The sequence below is a fragment of the Tyto alba genome, unplaced genomic scaffold (genome assembly GCF_018691265.1).
Source record: "Tyto alba isolate M040663 unplaced genomic scaffold, T.alba_DEE_v4.0 Super-Scaffold_1000006, whole genome shotgun sequence".
Taxonomy (NCBI): Eukaryota; Metazoa; Chordata; class Aves; order Strigiformes; family Tytonidae; genus Tyto; species Tyto alba.
Genome location: NW_024881272.1, coordinates 29184397 through 29204611, shown reverse-complemented (window position 1 = coordinate 29204611; position 20215 = coordinate 29184397). Strand labels below are relative to the sequence as shown.

The window sequence follows — 20215 nt, the reverse complement described above, 5'->3', positions numbered from 1 at the left end:
TGTGTTTCAGCGAGGGTACCCAAGCCATCGACACCACAGCAGTAATGTGGGGAAAGGTGAGGAGATAATCAATCACCAGTCTGACTTTTTTCTGTCAAACACTAACAATATTACTACGAGCAAACAGCTTTGTGTCAGCAGCCCGGGCTCCAGGTACCCCCTGGGGAGCCACTGGCCGACGCCCCTCACCTGCAGCGCTTCGTGTCGCTCGGCTGCTCGGCGAGGTCCGGGCCGCCGCAGCTGAGGGAAGCCGCTTCCCGCTCTGGGGAGAGGGAGAGGAGCCGAGCCCTCGCAGTCCCGCCAGGGGGCGGCCGCCAATCGCCGCCGTTGCTGCTGCGTCTCGCGTCATGGCCGCTGCCTGCCAATCGGAGCAAGCAGCACGCTCCGCCCCACCCCCGCCAGCCGTGACGCGCATCCTCCGCGCCACCGCCGCGCATGCCGGGGCGGTGGCGGGACCATGGCGAGCGACTTCTACCTCCGCTACTACGTGGGGCACAAGGGCAAGTTCGGCCACGAATTCCTCGAGTTCGAGTTCCGGCCCGACGGTGAGGGGCGAGGGGCGGGGCGGGCCCGGCTCTCCCCGCTGCCGGGGGGATGCCGGGCCGGGGCCGTGCCCGCCTGGCGCGGGGTTAACGTTCGTTCTGTCCTCGCCAGGGAAGCTGCGCTACGCCAACAACAGCAACTACAAGAACGACGTGATGATCCGAAAGGAGGTGAGGGCGGGGGGGGGGCCGGCAGGGCGGGGGGGCGCGCCGGGGCCGGTTCTTCACGTCGGAATCTCGTTTGCAGGCTTACGTGCATAAGAGCGTGATGGAGGAGCTGAAGAGAATAATCGATGACAGCGAAATCACAAAAGAAGATGATGCGCTGTGGCCTCCTCCGGACAGAGTTGGCCGACAGGTTGGTGCACACTGTCTTTTCTAGTTGCTGCTTTAATTTCTATATGTTAACTCATTAGCAGCGTAACTGAACTTCTTTGTCAAGTCAATATTGTCTCTAGCCAAGAGAGAAACATACTATTCCAAAACTTGAGAGTGCCTAAACAGCAGTTCAGTTGTGAGAGTTAATACCGTTCACAGATCTGCTGCATCCAATACCTTTGTATTAAAAATGGAAAAGTCATCATCTCACTACTTAAGTATTTCTGTAACTAATGCCATAAAGAGTTGCTACAACCTTTTATTTTTCAGGAGCTTGAAATAGTGATTGGTGATGAGCACATCTCCTTTACCACATCAAAAATCGGTTCACTCATTGATGTAAATCAATCCAAGTACGTACTCTGCTTTTTTACATTGCTCTTGCTTTTATGTAACAGTCTATATTAGAACTTGCTGATTACTAGGTATTTGTATTTTAGATTGTTTCACAGTACAGATCAGTCCCAGAGGGTACAAATGCTCTGTGTTCCAGCATAATGTGCCAAAAGCTTTTAGGCTGTGTCATTATGTGCAGTATTTTCAACCTCACGGAGCAGCTAACCTTACCGTAGAAACCTGCTGGGCGTATTCAGAGCCTGAACTAAGGTGTCATTGGCCTGTCCACACCAGTGTCTCTGGGAAAACCAAGACTTCTATATTCCACCTAAGCTGAGAAGACTGGGTAGCATGTTTGTTAAATCCAAAGGGATGTTACTACTTGCTTTCATGATAAAAACGCACATTTTGTTAATACTTAAAATAGGCAAACTTGGAGTACACAGTTTTATCAATCAATGCAGAATGAAACAAGTATGTTAATGTCTAAGACAACCTCTGAAAAATCTCCCTATAAGCTTTGGGGGTTTTTTTTAATAGGTTAGTTCTATAAACTGCTCTTGTAGAACATCAATCTATTTTTTTTTTTCTTCCTTCTGTTGTGCACTGCAGAGATCCAGAAGGCTTGAGAGTGTTCTACTACCTGGTCCAGGACCTTAAGTGTCTAGTCTTCAGTCTTATTGGACTACACTTCAAGATTAAGCCAATTTAAATCAAACAAACTGAAGTTTGTATTGCAGGGGTGGGGGTGGGGAGGGGGGAGGGATGGATGGATGCTGTTTCAATTCCTCACTGTTTCTGGCCTGAAGCTTTTATGTATGTTAGAATTTTTTTTTTTTTTACAAACTGTCAGTGACTGTCTTAATAAAATGGTGAGATCTGTATTTTTAATTTATAAGTTCTAGTAAGAAACTGACTTCCTAACACCTCTTTTATCATGGTACGTTCAGGGTATGTTGCTTCACTGGTATCACACAAAGCTGTATTTCGCTTCTCTATCTATGCAGCAGTAGAAAATGGAATTAAGTCTGGTTCTGTGAAATGAAACTTTCGCCAGCTGTCAAGATAAACTTTTGTTACTATCCCAAGTTGGCTGTTCAGTTAGTCAGCTCAAATACTCAAAACAACTGAGGCCCTGACTCTGCATTTGATAACCAGTTATAGCAAAGACACACATCAACTTCGTAACAACCTGCTGCTGCAATGACCTGTTCACCTCCGCAGCAGAGGTAGACGACAGCCCACCTGGGAGCCAGCCAGGATCTTCACCAATATACCCATCTAACTTCAGAAAAACTTAAATGAAGAGCAGTGCAGGATATGTTTAGTTAGGTTTTAGACTAACAGATCAGCTGTGCAGAATTAAGAGACTTAGAGGGCCAAACATGCCTCAACTTTAAAATGGTGGGGTTTGTAAAGCACTGGGGGAGACCCCCAATGGGCTGAGGCTCCCCCCAGGCTCTGCCAAACTGCGTCCTTGCTTTCTCTAGCACTTCTTTCAGTTATTCCTAAATCAGTGGCCACTGCGATTAAAAAAAGATTGTGCTTAAGTGACTTTTAAAAAGGTGGTAACATCTAACCCCTATTCCTTGTGCCAGCAGCCCCTGCTTTCCCTCCTCTCACCACAGAGGCCGTGTGCTGCCCCACCACCCCTCCCTTCGCTCTCTCCCTCCGCACGCCTGCCCCGCTTCCCCACCACCACCCCCGCTCCGCTTCCATCCCCCGAACCGGCCGCCTCGGGGCCCGGCCCGCCGCGCCTCCCTCCCGGCGCCGCGCCGGCGGGCGCCATCTTGGCCGAGGGCAGCTGCGGCCTGACGGCGGCTTCAGCCCCGAGAGAGGCTTGGCTGAGGGCACAAACGCAACGGGGCGGAGGGGGAAAACCAGCACTAAATCCACGCAGGAGCGGCTTAAACCCGTAACTGCTCCCGCGAGAGGCGGGACGGGATTGAGGGGAACTGTCAGGGGAATCCTGACAGTGCGGCGGCTCCGCGGGCTCTGCGCTGCCGCGCTCCCTGTGAGGCCATGGGGGTAGGTAGGAGCCGCGGCCGGGCTGAGGGGCTGGGCTGGGCTGAGCCGAGCCGAGCCGAGCGCCTCTCTCGCTATCTCTTGCCTTGCAGAGGATCGGGCTGCAGCTGCGCGCCACGCTGGAGAACATCACCCGACTGCGGGCCGAGGGGGAGGATTTCCGCTGGTACCTCAAGGTGCGGCGGCGGGGGGGGCTGCGGGAGGCGGGAAGCGCCGGTCTCGGTGTTCAAAGCCTGCTGGAGTGTCCGGCGGGGCACCTGGCCAGGAAAACCCATGGTGGTGAACGTCACATCATGCAGCTTAAACAGCGATGCGGTTTTTTTTTCCCCCATGCAATGCAAGCAGGCTGCTACAGGAGCAACAAACATGATGGTGTAAGAATATAGATACGTATACATTAGTTTGCAGTAATGACAAGTAGTAAGTTCGAGTGTTGGTCACTAGCTCCATTGGTGAGGTGGTTGGTAATCCAGTATTCAGTGGCAGGTAACCCCGCTGCTTGGCGAGATGCACTATTACCGGTTTTTCTCTCGTGTCTGTGCATTGTAACACGCTTTCCATCCACTGCACCGAAGGACAGACCCTCTGTGGCGGGCACGCCTGCCAGGTCGAATCAGTTCAGGGGCCTGTCGGGATAGACAGCAACCGATGCCTGCCTGCGGCTCCTCTGCTGTGAAACAGTGGGGATTCTGACTGCAGGGCTCACATCAGCTCCTCCAGCTCTTTAATCCCTAATTACTGACACCTTTAAATTATCTGATTTATGTCTGTTTTTCAGCTGAAATGTGGGAACTGTGGTGAAGTTTCTGAAAAATGGCAGTATCTGCGATTGATGGTATGCTTCCCTGTTGTTACCTGCATCAGGACAAAACCGAGAAAACAAACCTGCCTCTTACACACAAGCAATATTAGCTTCAGGGCTGTGACAAGTTGCACTTTAGATGAGATAATATTTTAATAGCTATATGCATTCTAGAAATGCTGTCATATTCCATATTAAAAAATATATTTCGAGATTGTTAATTTAAATATGCCATTGGAATGATGAGTGTCGATGACAATGTATTTACATTTGCTTTGAAAAGATGCCTTTCTGTAAAAGCATTTGAAAAAATATCAGAATAAGGTTGTGCCTGTAGCATATTTCTCTGATGCTCATGGAATCTTTTTGGAGAAGTTTGGGTAATTCAAGATGAGTTAAGCCTACTAAATTAGCATTGGCTAAGTGAAAAAGGAGGATAAAAATTGTCAGGGATAAGAAAAGGTTGTTATTTTAGGAATAATCATCCCATTTTGTTGCATACCACTGAATGGTAAGAATGTATTTTGAGGAATTAATGGAACATGCCTGTATGGACAAGACATAACTATCCATTATTCACTATTTTAAGTCTAGAACAGAATTATTCTTTGATAATCACACTTCTCTGAAATATAGATATCTCCAAAAAAAATGCCTTCTCATTTCCGTATTTTTAAAATGTTAAAGACCATTGTTGTGAAAACTACTTTACCTTCACAGAGGTTTCCAGTGGCTCAGCTAGAGTGCAGTTAAAAATGATGTCCCTACTGTCATGGTTTTTAGGACAGTGCTCCCCTGAAAGGAGGCAGAGGAAGTGCCACTATGGTGCAGAAATGCAAGCTGTGCTCCAGGGAGAACTCCATTGGTATGTGCTTAGAAATTTAAGAGACATCATCCAGTTTACACTTTTTCTCCTAAGTTTTAGTCCCTGTTTTTGCTTGACACTGTTTGTGAAGAGCATTCACCAGGGATTTTTTTCCTTCTACACTGGTGCTTGAGTTTACAACAGGTACATACATGGATCATGCTCATGAAGGAGACAGCAAGGCCTCCTGGTGACGTCAGGTTTCTGCATGAACAAAACTCATATCTGTAATGTCACTTTACCAAAGCATAGTTTTGTTTTTTTTTTTTTTACATTGGTAGAGTAACAAAATGGTATCATGTAAACTTCTTGGGAGAAGTGAGAAAAACTGAATTTTACTTTTTGAGGGCCAATTGCAGGGACTGCTTGGTTACTTTCTTTCTTTTACTTTGCATAAGGAAATTTCTTTGAAAGAAGAAGCTGGTGCTTGGTTTCTGCTGAATAAAACTGAAGACATAATGCCACTCACTTTTACACTTCTGATTTTTTTTTTTAGATATTTTAAGTCAGACAATCAAGCCTTACAATGTAAGTTTGTTTTCTTTTTTATATGACAAGATAAATAAGCCTTAATAATATTTTGAGGTTCTATCATCACATTCCTCTTTCAAGAACACAAAAAGCTGGTATTCTCCCATGACAGAAAATTGTCTCCAGTAGACTCCTGCACAGAGTCTCAAGTGTAGAATAATCTGATACATCTGATAAGCAAAACACAAAATTCTATCACTCAAATTAGAGGCGATTTTTCAATGCCTGTATTGGTTTCCTTTTGAAGGCTTCCTTGTGACAGATTTAAAAATTCTTCATTACCACCTATTAAATGAGCCCTAGGATTTTGCCGTCACTTGGGACATCAGAGTTGATAGTACTGCCTTGAAAGTAATCCATTCCTAAACTAATGCTTGTCACTGTCTTTCTCTATTAGATGAAAACTAATGGTATTCTGACTCAATGATAGGCAGAAGACAGCGAGAAATTCAAAACAATAGTGGAGTTTGAATGCCGAGGTCTGGAACCAGTTGACTTTCAACCACAGGTGAGTTCTTATTTGTGATTTGTTTCTGTTTTGAAGAGCACTTCTTATAGATGTTAGAGTGATAAAATACACACAATTTGAAATGCCACTGCGCTTCCTGCACTGTCCTAGACCTCCCCAGCTTTCCATTCTCTCCACAGTTCTTTTACTTCGACTCCAAAAAAAAAAACCTGCAAGCAGCTAACACTAACAACTCTGATATTCTTTGTGCCAGTAAAATCTAAAATTAAACACACCTTGGAGTTGTATTCAAATTGCTTTACAGGTGTTTCAGCACTGCTCATCTGAATTAATCTGAAAGATCTTCATTGCTCAGGTTATTGCAAAAAGGAGTCTTTCATAAGGGGAAATTGCAAGAGTGCCTAATTAGATAGCCACATTCAGGAGAGCGCTGCTTTGCTTCTTGGTATGTTACAGAGAGTAAATAAAGTTCAGGTTATGAGCAGTCTTTAGTATATGGCCTCTAAACAAAAATCAAATTTTCTTTGAGATCTGACATCACCAAAGCCATAGAAAATTAATATTGGGATTTTGTCATCTGCAACTTCATCAAAGACTGAAGATCAGTGGCAGTTAAAGACTGTTACAAAGCATCTCAAGGTTCAGAGTTAAAGGATTTCTTCAGGGCCAAGCCAATCTTCAGTGATTCATTTGCTTGTGCATGGTCATGCTGTATGCAAGTTAACTCCCTACTATATTTAACCTATTATTCCAGTTGGATTAAGTGTAAATAGACTGACAAATATAAACCTGTCTTATCCTTCCCTCAGACTGTGACACTCTGCTCAGAAACAGACCAAAAAAGCTGGTTCTACAACGAATTTGGTATAAATAAAATCATCGTTATTTAAGTGAAGCTCATCTTTTGGAGGAACACAATGGTTATTAGCATATTCCTGTTTGAAAGCTTTACAGCTAGGTCTAGGAACTTGCACTTCAAGAAGAATCCATTAGAAGACTGCAAAACGTAGATGTTTATAGCTCTGCATCCTAGCTATCAATTTTATTTTTACCTGCAGAATACTTCAGAGCTGTAATGCAGTTTATAATTTAATATTCTCAAAGTCTGGTCTGTGCACTCTGTTGAAGAGTACACCTGAATCCCTAAGCAGATATTTTAGCAAATTTTCTGACGCTTAAACGAGTAAATAGACTTCTGCAGTTCCAAACAATTCTATAAACTGCTTTACATTTGACATGATCCAAGGCAGCCTGGCTTCTCCACAACTTTAGATCTGGCTTTTGATTAGCACCAAGCATAGCATATGGCCATAGCATTACTGTATTTTCTTTGTATTTTTTGACGGACATAATGCAACCATACCTGAAGTCAATTCAGGATGGCTTAATGCTTTCATGTCATATTTAAATTATAGTACTTTTATCCAAAAAATCATTTGAGTCTGAAAAAGGAAAAAGTGTCCTTTGATTCTCTAATAGAAACCCTCTTTTCCTACCTGGTAGCACCAAAAAATTCAAACTAGGTATTTGTGTGTTCCAATAATGGCCAAGGACAATTTTTTTCCCTCAATTACTTATCTTTCTTGTTTAATGTGCTTAAGTAAGTACATCTGCTGCAAATGTACTACACAGTTTTTTGTTTTACTTGAGGATAGTTCACCTCCTTTCCTGTTCTTGTTCCTGAACTGAATGCTTCAACTATAAAAAATGGAGGTTTCTTTATAAAATTTCTCTTAAACCTTCTTAAGCCTCTTTGCTTTGTGGCACAACCAATAGTTTCATTGGTAACAGAAGCGTGATAGTTTACTGTGCTGTAAAGTCAGTAGGTGTTTTTGCTTCTTTGGTGTGTGTGTTTATGCTTTAGCTGTTGGTCCTTCGCCCGTCAGCAGAGAGCACACAAGTCACTGCATGTCCCAGCTCCTTTCTGCAGAGATTAATGGAGTCTCTGCTCTGACGCCAAAGCTGTAAGAATGCAAGTCCCGCCGAGTGTCTGGGACAGAATCTTCTAATTCCAGTCACATGGCTTCTTGTTCTTTGGAAGGCTGGTGAATCTCTCCAGGTGGCAAAAGCACAGCTTCTTTTCTTTTTCTAGTGTTTGTTCTATACTGCAGCTCTGCATTTTTGTCCCATGATGATCTTTCTCTCCACCCCTACCAGTTCCCTTGAGATGGGCTTCTGACAATATCATAAAGGCCATATTCGCACTGTACCTTGCAGATAGCTCTCCTGTTGTTAGTTCTGCCACACTCCAGGGTTTATTTAACTCCCCAGTGCTTAACCTTTCATTCAAATCCCGAAATACTTTAAAATCACGTACCTTACTTCACACATTCTTACAGTTAGACATCTGACTGGCACTAGCAGGAATTTATTCATCAAAATTGCAAATATCAAAAGTGTAGAGCCCTTGCAGAAAACCAGGAAGAAGCTACCTTTGCTTTTTAGCCACTTCATAAAATTCTGAAACTAGAAATGGCAAAGCAAGAAACCTTCCTGTATGCTACGGAGGTGGCTGAGATTTTTTAATTTACTTTTAAAACTAATAAAACTTAATTTACAGCTTGATAACTGTGAACCCTAAAATGAGAGCGCTGTTCCTATAAAACATAGAACACCTTTTTCTTGTGCTAAATCCCACCGAAACGCTATTTCCTTCGTAGCACTATCCTTTCCTTCAACTCTTTAAGAACAGCAACACTAACAACAGTGAAGAACTCACCCATTTGAAATGATTGTTTGCGTATCCTAATCTGTTCATTCAGCCAGCTGATCCTCCTTTCACGTAAAGCTTGCTAGTCAATTCTGTACCTAAATCCAGTACAAGCTGTTCCTTCTCTAGAGTGTCTTGGATTCTGCCAATAATTAATCCAAAACTATTAACTATCTTCCACATTTTCTATTATCTTGCAGTCTAAATTTATTATGGAGCTATTTTATACATAATGCCTGTATGGATTCTGAACACAAAGCTATTAGTAGTTGGATGCTGCTACGTAAACTCAGAAACTCGGGTTTAACATTATCTAGAATACTTGGAAATGCCTTTCTGGCAGGAAAAATAGAGGAGCAGTGTTCCCTAATTTTACTCTGTGGTTCCTTAGAATAAATTTTCCCAATTCACAAATAGGGTCACAACCTTATACTGACCCTTAACCAGGAAAGAGCTTGACTATTCTTTCTGCCTAATTTAATAGAAATACAATAAAAGTTTGTGTTAAGTTACTTTCTTTAAACATGTTTCAATGATAATATTTATTATTATCTTGATACAACTTATTCTTAAAAACTTTCTTCAAATGTGTTTGCAGGCAGGGTTTGCTGCTGAAGGTGCAGAATCTGGCACACCTTTCAATGACATAAACTTGTTAGAAAAGGTATGTTGTCTCAGTTTCATTAGTAAATCTAATTATCTAGCTTGTTTTCCCTAAGTCACTAGTGCAAAATACACATCCTGCATATGCAAGAGACAAGTTTTGCTCTTTCATGTAGGCACAGAAAGGTCATAGCTGGAGAGAAAAAGTAAATAAACTATGAACAACCAGCATTACCAACTATTTCAGAAGTGCAGATTTGATAGCTTAGCAGCTGACAAAGGTAGAGATGCAACTTTTAAGTCACTCAGGAAGTCCAGAGAGCAAATACCTGGAATACTAAATGGCTGGGGTTATTCAGAGTGAACTGATTTTTCTAGGAAGATGCCTGCACTTTTTCCTGTGTGCAGATATATTAAAAAGTAATATAAAGACACTGTCCTTCAAAGCTCAGAGTAGTGACTCCAGCATTCCAAATCTTCCTTGGCTGTGAGCAAGAATCTCAAGGTCAAATTTGTTCCCTGGTATCCTGCTTGGCAGGGATCTGCTTGTCTGCTTACCCACCTGACTAGGGTATTGTAAATGACAGATAATCCTTTCATCTGCCATGATTGCTGTCTTGTCCACTACAGGCTGTGGACTACATATGAAAAAAAAAAAAAAAAATCATTCTTAAAATAAAAACACCGAGACTGAAGCTCATTTGATTTCAGGTCAGTGCTCTTGCTTCTCTCAAATATCAGAACTTACCTTAGTGACTGCACAGCGCTTTCCACAGAAATACAAGACCCGAATTTTTAGTAATGCTCGTTTTCAGTTTGAATTCCAGACTGTTTTAGACACTATTGCATTCTATCCTCTGTGACTAATACTGTGAAATCTTACGTCCTACAGGATTGGAATGACTATGATGAAAAAACAAAGGAATCTGTTGGAATCTATGAAGTTACTCATAAATTTGTAAAATGCTAAAGTTCATACCCGTAATAAATCTTGACATGCTTATTGATGAAGGAGCTGTAACCATCCAAGACAGTTTCCTTGGAGTTACTTTTCACATGGCTGTACTTCAAAAATGTAAACCAAAGGTGTACTTACCGTCCCCAGCATGGTGTAATAAAATATTTTCCACAGAGCACTTTGAGATGGCCTCAGTACAAACTGAAAATAGTATATACACTTGACTGAATTGTGCCATTTTCTTAATGTTGTCTTTTTGGGAAATATATATGGTTGTGGTGGACTGTAGCTTAACCACTGTATCAACAGTAACTACTTAGACAACTTACAGCCTTAAGGTTTTTAGTAGCCTATCACCAAGAAGTACCCACATTTGATTCCCTAACATAAGCAAATAAGGGCTTTTCACTCACCACTTGTATCATCAGGAAATGGCTGTGAGTAATAGTAAAGGAACTGTGTTAACTTGCAAGGGAAAAGCTACATCTTTGGAATCTTACTGCCAGTTCAAGTAAAGACACTATGGTTAGTTTACGGAGAACACTTACTAAGCTCCATTGCTACTGACATTTACACATACCTGTTACAACCTCCTGAAAATCAAGTTACCTTTCTGAGTATGTCATTAAGTAAACCTCACTTGTTTCTAGTTGAAGACACTTTCTACTTCTAGGCAAGTGTTCTCACAATCTTGCCAGCTCTTCTCATGTTTTTTTTAAAAAAAACAAAACAAAACAAAAAAAAATCTTTCTTAGTGAATCAGACTTTTGGTCTCATTATTGTTTCCTGTTATCCTCTCCAATGATCACTTTCCTTGTTTAAATGAGCAAAACCGATCACAGTAAGGTTTAAAATAATCCTTTTCAACTGAAAACTAGAACAGCACATACAGGCTGCAGAGCAAATGGCCCTGACTAGGTAAAGTTTATAAGCCTTTGGGCTTACATATTTAAAGCATGCCTCTCCCCCTCCTAGCACCTGCAGTTCATGTTGCAAGATACGGCATTGCTTCCACTTACTATGATAAAGACAAGACACTGGGAGAACCTGGAAGCTGAGATATCCAAAGGAAGAGTAAAGGCAAGTAGGTTTCTGAGCCTCTGAGCCTCATCTGTCACATCCAACCAACATGCTCAGACATTTATGCTCTAATATATTTGGTTGTCCTGGACACGGCGGGTTATGCTGAAAGACATGAGCTGCATTAGTGTTATGCAGAGCTGCAGAAGCAAGCTCAACTGTGCTATTCAGCTCCAGAGAAACACTAATCCTCTCAGAAGAAAAAGAGTGGAAGTCAAGAGGATTTAAAAGGCAGAGGAGTTCAAGTTATACATACTATGTGTAGATAGTATACATACTATATGTATATATAATGAATTTTGTGCAAAAAGGGGTGTCTCATGCAAAGGGCATCTGTGTTATAAATGCCAGCAGCTTTGAGCATCCTTGGCTTCTTTACTGACAAAGGCTCCTTCCCCTTTTGCTATCACCCACTTCGTAGCTGGCAGAGTCCCGGTTGTGAACAGCACACAAGGAACTTGCCTCCATCAGTTTCAACTCGCATTCACAGCATCACTAAGTTTTACTAATGCCAATGCTCAAGCTCTCCTGAAATCCTTCGGAGTTCTGATAAACCTTAGTCTTTAGAACTTCTGCAAAAAAACCCAGTGCATAAAAGACTAGCCACTAAGAGTCTGGCATTTGTTACAAATAACATGCAAACTTCTAGCTGACAGAACAAGGAAGAAACAGGAAAACGTTCTGCTGAGGTTACTTTTGCACAGTAAGAGGAAGCTTGGAAAGAGAGAACCCTGAAAGATAAAGTTCAATGATTTTTCTTTTTAAGGCACAAGAGCACAGGTTTATGTAGCAAAACAAAAGCAGATTATTGGACAGATCTCATGTATGAGAGAGCCAACATTGCAGAATGCTTTCAATAGTAATCTCAACCATTACAAGAAACATGAGCTATTGATAAAGGGACTACCCCTACTGTACAATTTTGATATGGCAATAAAAACATTGTATTTATTAATAGATAACTTTATTACAATGCAGACTTTTCCAGTCAATTTAACACAGTAGTTGATTGCATGTTACTTAAAGCCTCCCACTTCATTTTTTGTTTCTCAGAAAGTTGTTACAGTGGAAAGGCTTCAAGCAGTTGAGGCACAATCAGTTTTGATATTGATTCAAGTTTAAAGAGAAAAGTAAGTGTGATGAGTTAATAAGCAAGCTTACCGCAAGAATGCAAACATAACCACTCTTTCGTATTTAAAATGATTGCATATATTTTTTTAAAATCAAACAATTTAAGAGTGGTATCACAGTACTATAGTCTGTCTGAACACTCATGAAACAGATGTTCCAAGTTCATAAACTTAATAACAATGCTTTTTATTTTAAAAAATGTGTTTTAAGAACATGTGGATCTGTTGGAACAGATGGATCTGTTAGTTAATTTTGACATTGTGAATGTCTGCATTTCCTGAAACATGCATTTAAGATCTGCACTTGATTTATTTAAAATAGATACAGAATTCATAGTGAATCCAACAGTACTCATGTTCAATGAAGATAAATTAGCCAATTAAGCTGGGCACTCTCAGTCACGTTGAACGTTGATTAGTATGCCAATTAGATATAGTCTGCATTTTGTACTGCAACTGTAAAGTGTTTCAACGTTTTTATGTCTAACTACCAATTTTCTTGCCCTTTAAAACATTAAAGATATCTTCTAGTGACTTGCATATACACTGAAGGAATTCTTTACCATTCCTAGTCGGGTAAGACGAAACATTACAACCTATCCAATCATCATGTACCTGATATCCTACTCCAAAGCCATCAGACACCACTGGGCCAAACCCTCCTAACTGCACAGCTGGGCTAAGCAATGTGCTGGTAGAAATGATGTTGTGATTAAGCCGAGCATAGGCTTGGTCTTGATAAAAATCAGGCAGTGTGGTACCTTTGGATGAGGCTAAATAGCGCAAGCCAAAAAGATGTCGGTCAAATCCCTGACCTGTTAAAATAAAATAAAAGGTATTAGAGAGATGACTAATTTTTGTGAAGTAAATTCACTTACTTTGACATCATTTTGTTTTTCAGGCACAAAAGAGAAGGTCTATATAAATAGCGTTTATTTTTGGATTAGCAGGAATTATTTTTCAGAAGCCAGACATTCTGCACTTTTAATGCACACACCCTAGGGAATGAAGGTTTGCTGTTTTGCTGCTAGCCTCAACCAGGAATTGTGATAGTAAACAAAAGTGCAATGTTAACAGACAATTTTAATAATACATTGCATTCTTTGATTAACTATTTATCTGAACATAACCCAAGTTATTTAAAATGGAGAAAGGCTTTCCTAAAATTTATGAATCTAAAGAGGAATATCTTGCATCAACAAAAGGAGGCAAATTTTGGACTCTGGGGTAATGTTCAACAGTCAATTTTACTGAAAGAAAACAACACATTATGCCTCTGGGAAGGACAATTTAAAAGAAAGTATTTAGAAAAATAGGGGAGTAGCACAGCCAAAGAATCAGTTTGATTTGGAAGTTGTTAAAGCCTTTATCCCCTGCAGGGGTAAGATAGTAACTCCTCAGACATGAAGCCTAAGTTCTTGGTTGCCCTGGGGAGCATGACACGCACCAAGTATTTACCAAAACTTCAAATAGCCCAGCTGCTACAAAGACAAAAACTGAAGTATAAAAAATTCTCAACACGTTAACAGTGAAGTGGGAACCACAGAGGCATTCTCCTCCATTAAGAAACAAGTCTTAGAGAATGTATTTTAAACTGCAGCCTTCTGTTACTGTTTTTGTCAAGTTTCCATTAACATTTGACCTCCATCAAAATTAAATTCTTTAGTTGTGAAGGAAATATTTACAGCAACCTTAACAGACATTTTTAGTGCAAAAGCAAGAGTGTTTGATATATTCCTACTTACCCATAGCAGCTTCTTTTGTTAAACGGCCATGGTATTTTGAGCACTCCACTATCAAGTTCTGAAGCTCTTCTGTGCTATGTTTGGAGAGTTCTCTGACAAAAGCTTCCGAACATTTCTTTGTATGGATAGAGGCTGGACGTATAGTTTCTGTACGACCATGTCTGAAAGCTGCAGTACTACAGGACTCATATGTAGCAACAGTCTGATTGTACTGTCGGAAGAAAGCCATCTGGAAGGCAAGCTGAGCCACAGCATCTGGGCTTACCTTCTTCTGCTTTAGAAGGTTCTTGCCCCCTTCATGGAACTGAGTCAGATTAAGAGACAGTGCTTCTACACTGGCATCAAATTTCTGTTTGGCTTTGGTAATTCCTGCTTTTAAGGCATCGTTCAGCTTAAAGTCAAGTTTCTGCACTGCTCTAGAGGAGTCTATTGAAGCAGGCTGGGACTGGGGGCTGATGGCTGGTGCCTTGGTGCTATCTTTAAAGACCTCATTCTGGAACCTGAGCACAGCCACACCATCTCCCCAGGAATGTTCAAAATTAACTCCTGCAGTGCCATCCTTAGTTATGATAAGATTAAAGGATTTGTCATACCAGCGGTTGGCACCATCTCCATGCAACATAGTGTGGGACAAGTGCACGAAGTCTTTAATGGGAAAATCATCTAAACTTAAACAAAACACAGCAGAGTCTACTTTTTGAAGAGCTTCTTCATTGCCATTATCCAGTAAATTCTTTCTCAGCAATGCCCATGTATCTCGGTTTTCACTGGAGAGGTAGCCAAGAGGGAAGGCTGGAGCTGGACTGTTGTCACTAAGGATGTATTTCAAGTGTGCTTGTATTTCTGAAGGTTTCAGCATATTTCCGTCTCTATCAATAACATCAAATATATAAAAATTCCCATGTCTCAGTACTAGTAAATGTTTTGCCTTTTCATCTGTATAAAGCTCGTCTCTGTTGAGTTTAGGCAGCCGCGTAGAATTGAAAAGCCTGAAGTACTGAGACATATCTAAGGGGTATGCATTGACCATGTAGGCACCAAACCAAGAAAGTGAAGAAGGCACAAATCTGATAATTTTTTTAAATATCTGAGTGTCACTTTTTTCTGGATTGAGGTGAAAAACCTCTGGCTCAAGATAACCAGCCCTGAAAGTCTTCATAAAACGTATAGCAGAAACAGTCATGTTCGTAGCTCGTATGAGCTGATCATTATATTCAGATTTTGGATCAGGATTAAAAGACATAAATGCATTAAAATTCAGAACAACAGGTTCACGTGCTTTTAGGTACATGTCAAACCAGGGACCTGAAAATGGAGAGTTGAGAAATAGGTAAGAACATAAAAGCAGCTTATTGAGTCAGACCAGAGGTTCATGTAGTCAGTGTCTCCAACAGTGATCATGAATAAGCACCTATTACAAGTGCATATAAACAAGACAAACATGCAATAATTCCCCCAAGGATTCTCCCAACCTCCAATTATGAGGAAACGTACTGTTGGCTAACCATAAAAATACTGTATTTGGAGTAATCCATGTCGAGAGCATCAATGTCATTAGCAACAAGGGCCCATTTCCCTGTTTTCTATATGGCTCAGTGCCAAACCATAACGCCTGCGACATTCAAGGCAGCTCCCCAGCACTATATTTTGGTGCACTCTTCAGCTATTAACTTCTGCAACTCTCTGTCAGTGAGGGCATGCTTCTCTTTAGAACCACCTTTATTTCTGATCCAGTGTTTCCCTCATTCCTGGCATCATTCCTCCATCTGCATTTGCTGTCTTGCATTTCCACCGCCTTCTTCTTTCTATCCACTAAAATGATCAGCACGGGGTGTAACTCTCAACACCAATGCATTACTATCACGCTCTCAAGCTGGCAAAAGGACGAGGTTTAGAGGGGACCTCACAGTTACTCTTCCAGGCCCAGAACAGACTTTGGAAAGCAGAATTACATTTGATAACCACAGGTCTTTTAGACAGTCGTCAGCGTATCAAGAAGCACGAATGTAACTCAAAGGTTTTGTGCTTGCCAAAACCAAGGGAATCAGTCATAGCTCTAAAAAGCAGTCACACCTTCACACCTGCCTATGAGTAAACGAAAACCCAGAGGGCATAGGCAGAGAAGGGACTTCTTAAGTAGGTTCTATTTCATCAACTACTTCCAACTCAGTAAGGTCTGGTATCACACACTGACTGGAGGCAGACCAAGGAAGCAAGTGCACACTAACTTCATATCAAGGCAGCTAATGTATTAAAAATTATTATTCCAAGCCTGGATCAGTCCCAACTAGAACCTTCTAGCTGGGCTGTAAAAAAGGGAACAGGTAACACAAGGACTTAAGTTACAGTTTTAATCCCACGTCCTCACAGGTGAGTAACTAGCATTCATCTACAGTTTTAAAACCACATCTGTCATAATCACGTAGCCTTTTAGCCTTGGACTTGAAAGTCCAGGGTGGAGGCAACTATACATACTTTCAGAAACCAACTACAAGTGGAACAGGCCTAAAAGAAGAATAACAAAAAGGAATACAAGCATCCCACCTTTCACAGACAAAAAGCAGCATGCTGGTTAGTGTTGACAAACACCATAAAGCCACCAGTTAAGTTCAAAATGAATGAAAAGTAAAAGATAAACTGAATAGCAGCTATTGTGAAATAATATGGTATTCTCTACAGAATTTGTGGTAGCTAACACCCTTACAGATAGTCTCAACAGATGTTAAGGATACAAGTGCATTCACTGGGCAACACGCAAGCTTCTGCATCCATAGGTACCTGAAGATTTCCACCTCTATTGCTATCCATCCAATACTTTAATAAGCAGACACTTGTATTTGAAAGTCAGTGGAAACAATAAGGAAGAGTAACCGAAAAACTATATGCATGCTCTCCCTCTTAATTTGTTTTTCTTTATTCTCATCTTCCTTCTGTCGCTCCTTTTCTTTTGCTCTTAAAACAATACAGTTTTGTACTTTTATGGGGTTTGGGTTTAAGTCCAGATCACTGACGAGACAGTATTTGCAGCATGTTATTCCAAGTTTACAGAGCAGAGAACTTAAGCTTCAGACTTTTTTATTTGTAGCATTATGTATCATAATGATGATCTACAGACTCATTCTATAACCCATAGGCCAGCATACCTGTGATGTAACTAGTATGCTTGTTCTGTCTGTCCTGAGCAACCAGTTGCTCATGCAGCTCTCTTCCAATTCCCTTTTCAAACTGATGAGCAAGTTCTTCAGTTTTCCTAAAGCAATCAATAAAACAGTCAAAATGCTGTCACATTTTTTGTGTAACACTTCACTTTGAAGCAGCACATGATACTGCAATACGCGTATCTTGTTTGTCCATACCTGAATTGGTCATCATTTAAAAGTGGTTTCTGGGCATTCAGATATCTCTTAATTGTATCTTCTAGTTTGGGAATCGGCAGTCTGAAGGAAGGTGAACAGAGACATGCACTTTATGAGCAATGGTACTAATGAAGCTTCAGTTTCTTACACAGTAGTCTCTCTTTGCCTTCCCTCTTCCCTATCCTTCCTTATACCCTGTATTACCCAAATAGCTCAAAAGTTTCTTGTTGAAGATGAAAGGCAAGCAGATGGACACAGGTCTTGGAAAACAAGGTAGAAAACCAACCTGACTGTCTTGTTACAAAACTGTTGCAGTAAAGAGTCTCAATACCTTACAGGGAACACAGTGACATGAACTTTTGCAAGGAGAAGCAGCTACATAGAGAGAAGGTTCAGTTCAGTTGCCACCCTTCCAGCGGGCCTTCTCCTCACTGCTGTGTGCTGAACACCTGTTCCTTCTTAAAATTTCCTCATCAATATCTCTGTCATGTTCCTCTCTGCTTAAACATGAAAACGCCTTTCTTACTATAAAATAACCCTACTACATTCACGGAGGTTACTCTGCAACCTGAACGGATGTTTCAGTAGTAGACTTACAGTCATATTTACGCTTTAAAAATCAAAATCATTCCCCTCCACAGTGACTTAAGAACACACAAGAATCGAGCGCTGCTGTACACAGACGCGGGGCCGGGCATTTCCCCCCCCCCTTCCCCTCACAGCCGACACCCAGGGCCGCCGGCCCCACACGGCCGCCGCCGCCGCCACCGAGCTCTGCCGCGTCCCCGCGGAGCCCGGCCCGCCGGCTGCCCTCGGCGGCCGCCACGGGGCTGGCAGCTGCGCCGCCTTCCCGCCGGCCGTTCCCTCCGGGCCTCGCCCCGGCCGCCGCCTCAGGAGGCCGCGGGACGAACGGTCCCGGAGGGCAAGGGGGGCCCGGTGGGCGCGGCAGGGAGCGGAGCGGCGGCCCCGCCGTACCTCGGCAAGCTCTTCTGGTAGTGCATGGTGGGCACGATGCTGCGGTGAAGGTACTCGGCAGCGCCCGCGCTGCTGTAGCCCCGCCGCCAGCGCGCCGCCGCCCGCCGCAGCAGCAGCTGCCGCACCGCCATCATGGCCGCTCCCCTTCGCTGCCGTCCCGGGGCCGGAGGGAGCGGCTGCCGCGACCCCAGCCAGCCCCTCGGTACTGCCGCTGAGCGGCTGCGGTACTCCCGCCTCCGCGGAGCGCCCGGCCCTGCCGGGGGTGAGCTCACACCGCCCCGCGGCGGGGCGGGGGCGGCGGCCCGGCTCCGCCACCGGCCCCCCGGAGGGAGGGAGGCTTGTTGCTCAAAACCCGCCCGGGGAAGAGCGGGGCGGCCAAGTGGCGGCCCAACAGCGGGGCGGCCAAGTGGCGGCCCGGCCCCGCCGCCCGGTGAGGCTCCCCCGAGCGCGGAGAGGCTCCCCCGAGCGCGGAGAGGCTCCCCCGAGCCCAGTGCTGCCCGGACGGGCCTCGGCCGACGCCGGCTCCTCTGACCTGCGCCGGCCCCTCCGGGGTGAAAAGCCCCGGCAGCAAAACTGGCGGTCGCAACGCCAGTAACAGCGGCTGGCGCGGAGGTCGACGTGATTTCATGAAGCATTTTTTTATTATTATTGCTTTTGGAAAGTATATTCGGTGCACGCTACCGGGGTGGCAAAGTTATCTGGATATTAGAAAATGTCTGAAGTGAAACGGTTCAACATTAGTTCAGTCTTGTTTTACATATCCATTAACAAAACTTTGTGTCCCTTTGACAGTGTTCTTGTTCAGCATATAGACTCCACATTTTTTTTTTCCTCTTGGTGTACGTCCATCTGTTTTACTGACCATACAGTATTAAGATCCTGCCTTCAAAGAGAACAGTTTAATCTGTCATGAGCTTTTTTACTCATACATGAGCACATAACAACAAACACTGTAGAATGGTATAAAATATAATATTGTAAACATATACTTCTATTGTACTGTATGGATTATTTTCCATAAAAACACTGAATAATCTTAGAATAACCCAGAAACTACAGAAATGTTTTGGTAAGGAAGCACAGCATGGTAAACAGTTACGGTGGTGCATTTTTGTCAGATACTCACTAGCATAAAAATCAGCATTGGGATTGAATGTGGACACAGCAAAGGAAAGGAAAGGAATCCCTATGGCTTAGTTTGATAATCCTCTGAAAGTAAATTGGCCCTGTTCTAATCAACATAGTGGTTGGAAGAAAAGTGAAATCATTTCACTTCAAAGATAATAAATGCCAGATGCCAGAAGGTGTCCATGCGTGTTTCAGTATACAGCTGTTTTGTGTTCGATGCATGTCTCTCATGCTAATCATTCAAGCCTGCTTTAATTAATGAAGTTCAGTTTCGCCTAGCTTGCCCTGTTGTGATAGTCCAGTTCAAAATGTTACCTGCTCTGCCATTTAGAAAAACAGCAGTAAGGTTACTTTTACCCATTTGAATGCACGACTCGCACTGTTCCCTTTATAGGTTTGGATGTCCAAACCCCAAACTGGGGAGATCGAGGAATGCTCTCAAACCCTGCCTTTCTCCCAGGAGTGTCCCTTTGTTTTGAACCAGTCTTGTTTTAGAAATACTACTGCATTCTGTTCTAATTTTCCAGAGCCCCCTAATCTTCTTCCAGGCTCTTAATGATGTAGTTGATAATAGGATTGTTG

General features: G+C 42.7%; 3 protein-coding genes across 3 annotated transcripts; 2 read left to right on the top strand and 1 right to left on the bottom strand.

The window, feature by feature from the left end:
- Positions 1-400: 400 nt before the first annotated feature.
- MAGOH (mago homolog, exon junction complex subunit) lies at positions 401-2140 on the top strand. The gene is made up of 5 exons (XM_042805943.1): positions 401-545; positions 655-713; positions 790-900; positions 1191-1273; positions 1869-2140. Exons 1-5 carry the CDS (start codon positions 458-460, stop codon positions 1966-1968), a joined length of 441 nt encoding a protein of 146 aa, XP_042661877.1. The 5' UTR covers positions 401-457; the 3' UTR covers positions 1969-2140.
- An 881-nt stretch (positions 2141-3021) lies between these two features.
- Positions 3022-10394, top strand: CZIB (CXXC motif containing zinc binding protein). Its single transcript, XM_033008746.2, has 8 exons — positions 3022-3284; positions 3374-3457; positions 4060-4116; positions 4867-4948; positions 5445-5476; positions 5910-5987; positions 9257-9322; positions 10154-10394. The coding sequence occupies exons 1-8, from the start codon at positions 3279-3281 to the stop codon at positions 10229-10231; spliced, it is 483 nt and encodes a 160-aa protein (XP_032864637.1). The 5' UTR covers positions 3022-3278; the 3' UTR covers positions 10232-10394.
- Positions 10395-12246: 1852 nt separating this feature from the next.
- CPT2 (carnitine palmitoyltransferase 2) lies at positions 12247-19046 on the bottom strand. The gene is made up of 5 exons (XM_042805904.1): positions 18506-19046; positions 17531-17611; positions 17318-17424; positions 14175-15479; positions 12247-13244 (listed from the first exon to the last, which is right to left on the bottom strand). Exons 1-5 carry the CDS (start codon positions 18637-18639, stop codon positions 12913-12915), a joined length of 1959 nt encoding a protein of 652 aa, XP_042661838.1. The 5' UTR covers positions 18640-19046; the 3' UTR covers positions 12247-12912.
- Positions 19047-20215: the final 1169 nt, after the last annotated feature.

Excerpts from the sequence above, each read along its gene's own strand:
- MAGOH (XM_042805943.1), top strand. The coding sequence starts at position 458 with ATGGCGAGCGACTTCTACCTCCGCTACTACGTGGGGCACAAGGGCAAG. Across the intron at positions 714-789 it reads ACGTGATGATCCGAAAGGAG|GCTTACGTGCATAAGAGCGT; the intron begins GTGAGGGCGGGG and ends TCTCGTTTGCAG. Across the intron at positions 901-1,190 it reads CGGACAGAGTTGGCCGACAG|GAGCTTGAAATAGTGATTGG; the intron begins GTTGGTGCACAC and ends TTTATTTTTCAG.
- CZIB (XM_033008746.2), top strand. Across the intron at positions 5,477-5,909 it reads AGACAATCAAGCCTTACAAT|GCAGAAGACAGCGAGAAATT; the intron begins GTAAGTTTGTTT and ends ACTCAATGATAG. Across the intron at positions 9,323-10,153 it reads ACATAAACTTGTTAGAAAAG|GATTGGAATGACTATGATGA; the intron begins GTATGTTGTCTC and ends TACGTCCTACAG.
- CPT2 (XM_042805904.1), bottom strand. The coding sequence starts at position 18,639 with ATGATGGCGGTGCGGCAGCTGCTGCTGCGGCGGGCGGCGGCGCGCTGG. Across the intron at positions 17,425-17,530 it reads TTAAATGATGACCAATTCAG|GAAAACTGAAGAACTTGCTC; the intron begins GTATGGACAAAC and ends TGATTGCTTTAG. Across the intron at positions 13,245-14,174 it reads AACAAAAGAAGCTGCTATGG|GTCAGGGATTTGACCGACAT; the intron begins GTAAGTAGGAAT and ends TTATTTTAACAG.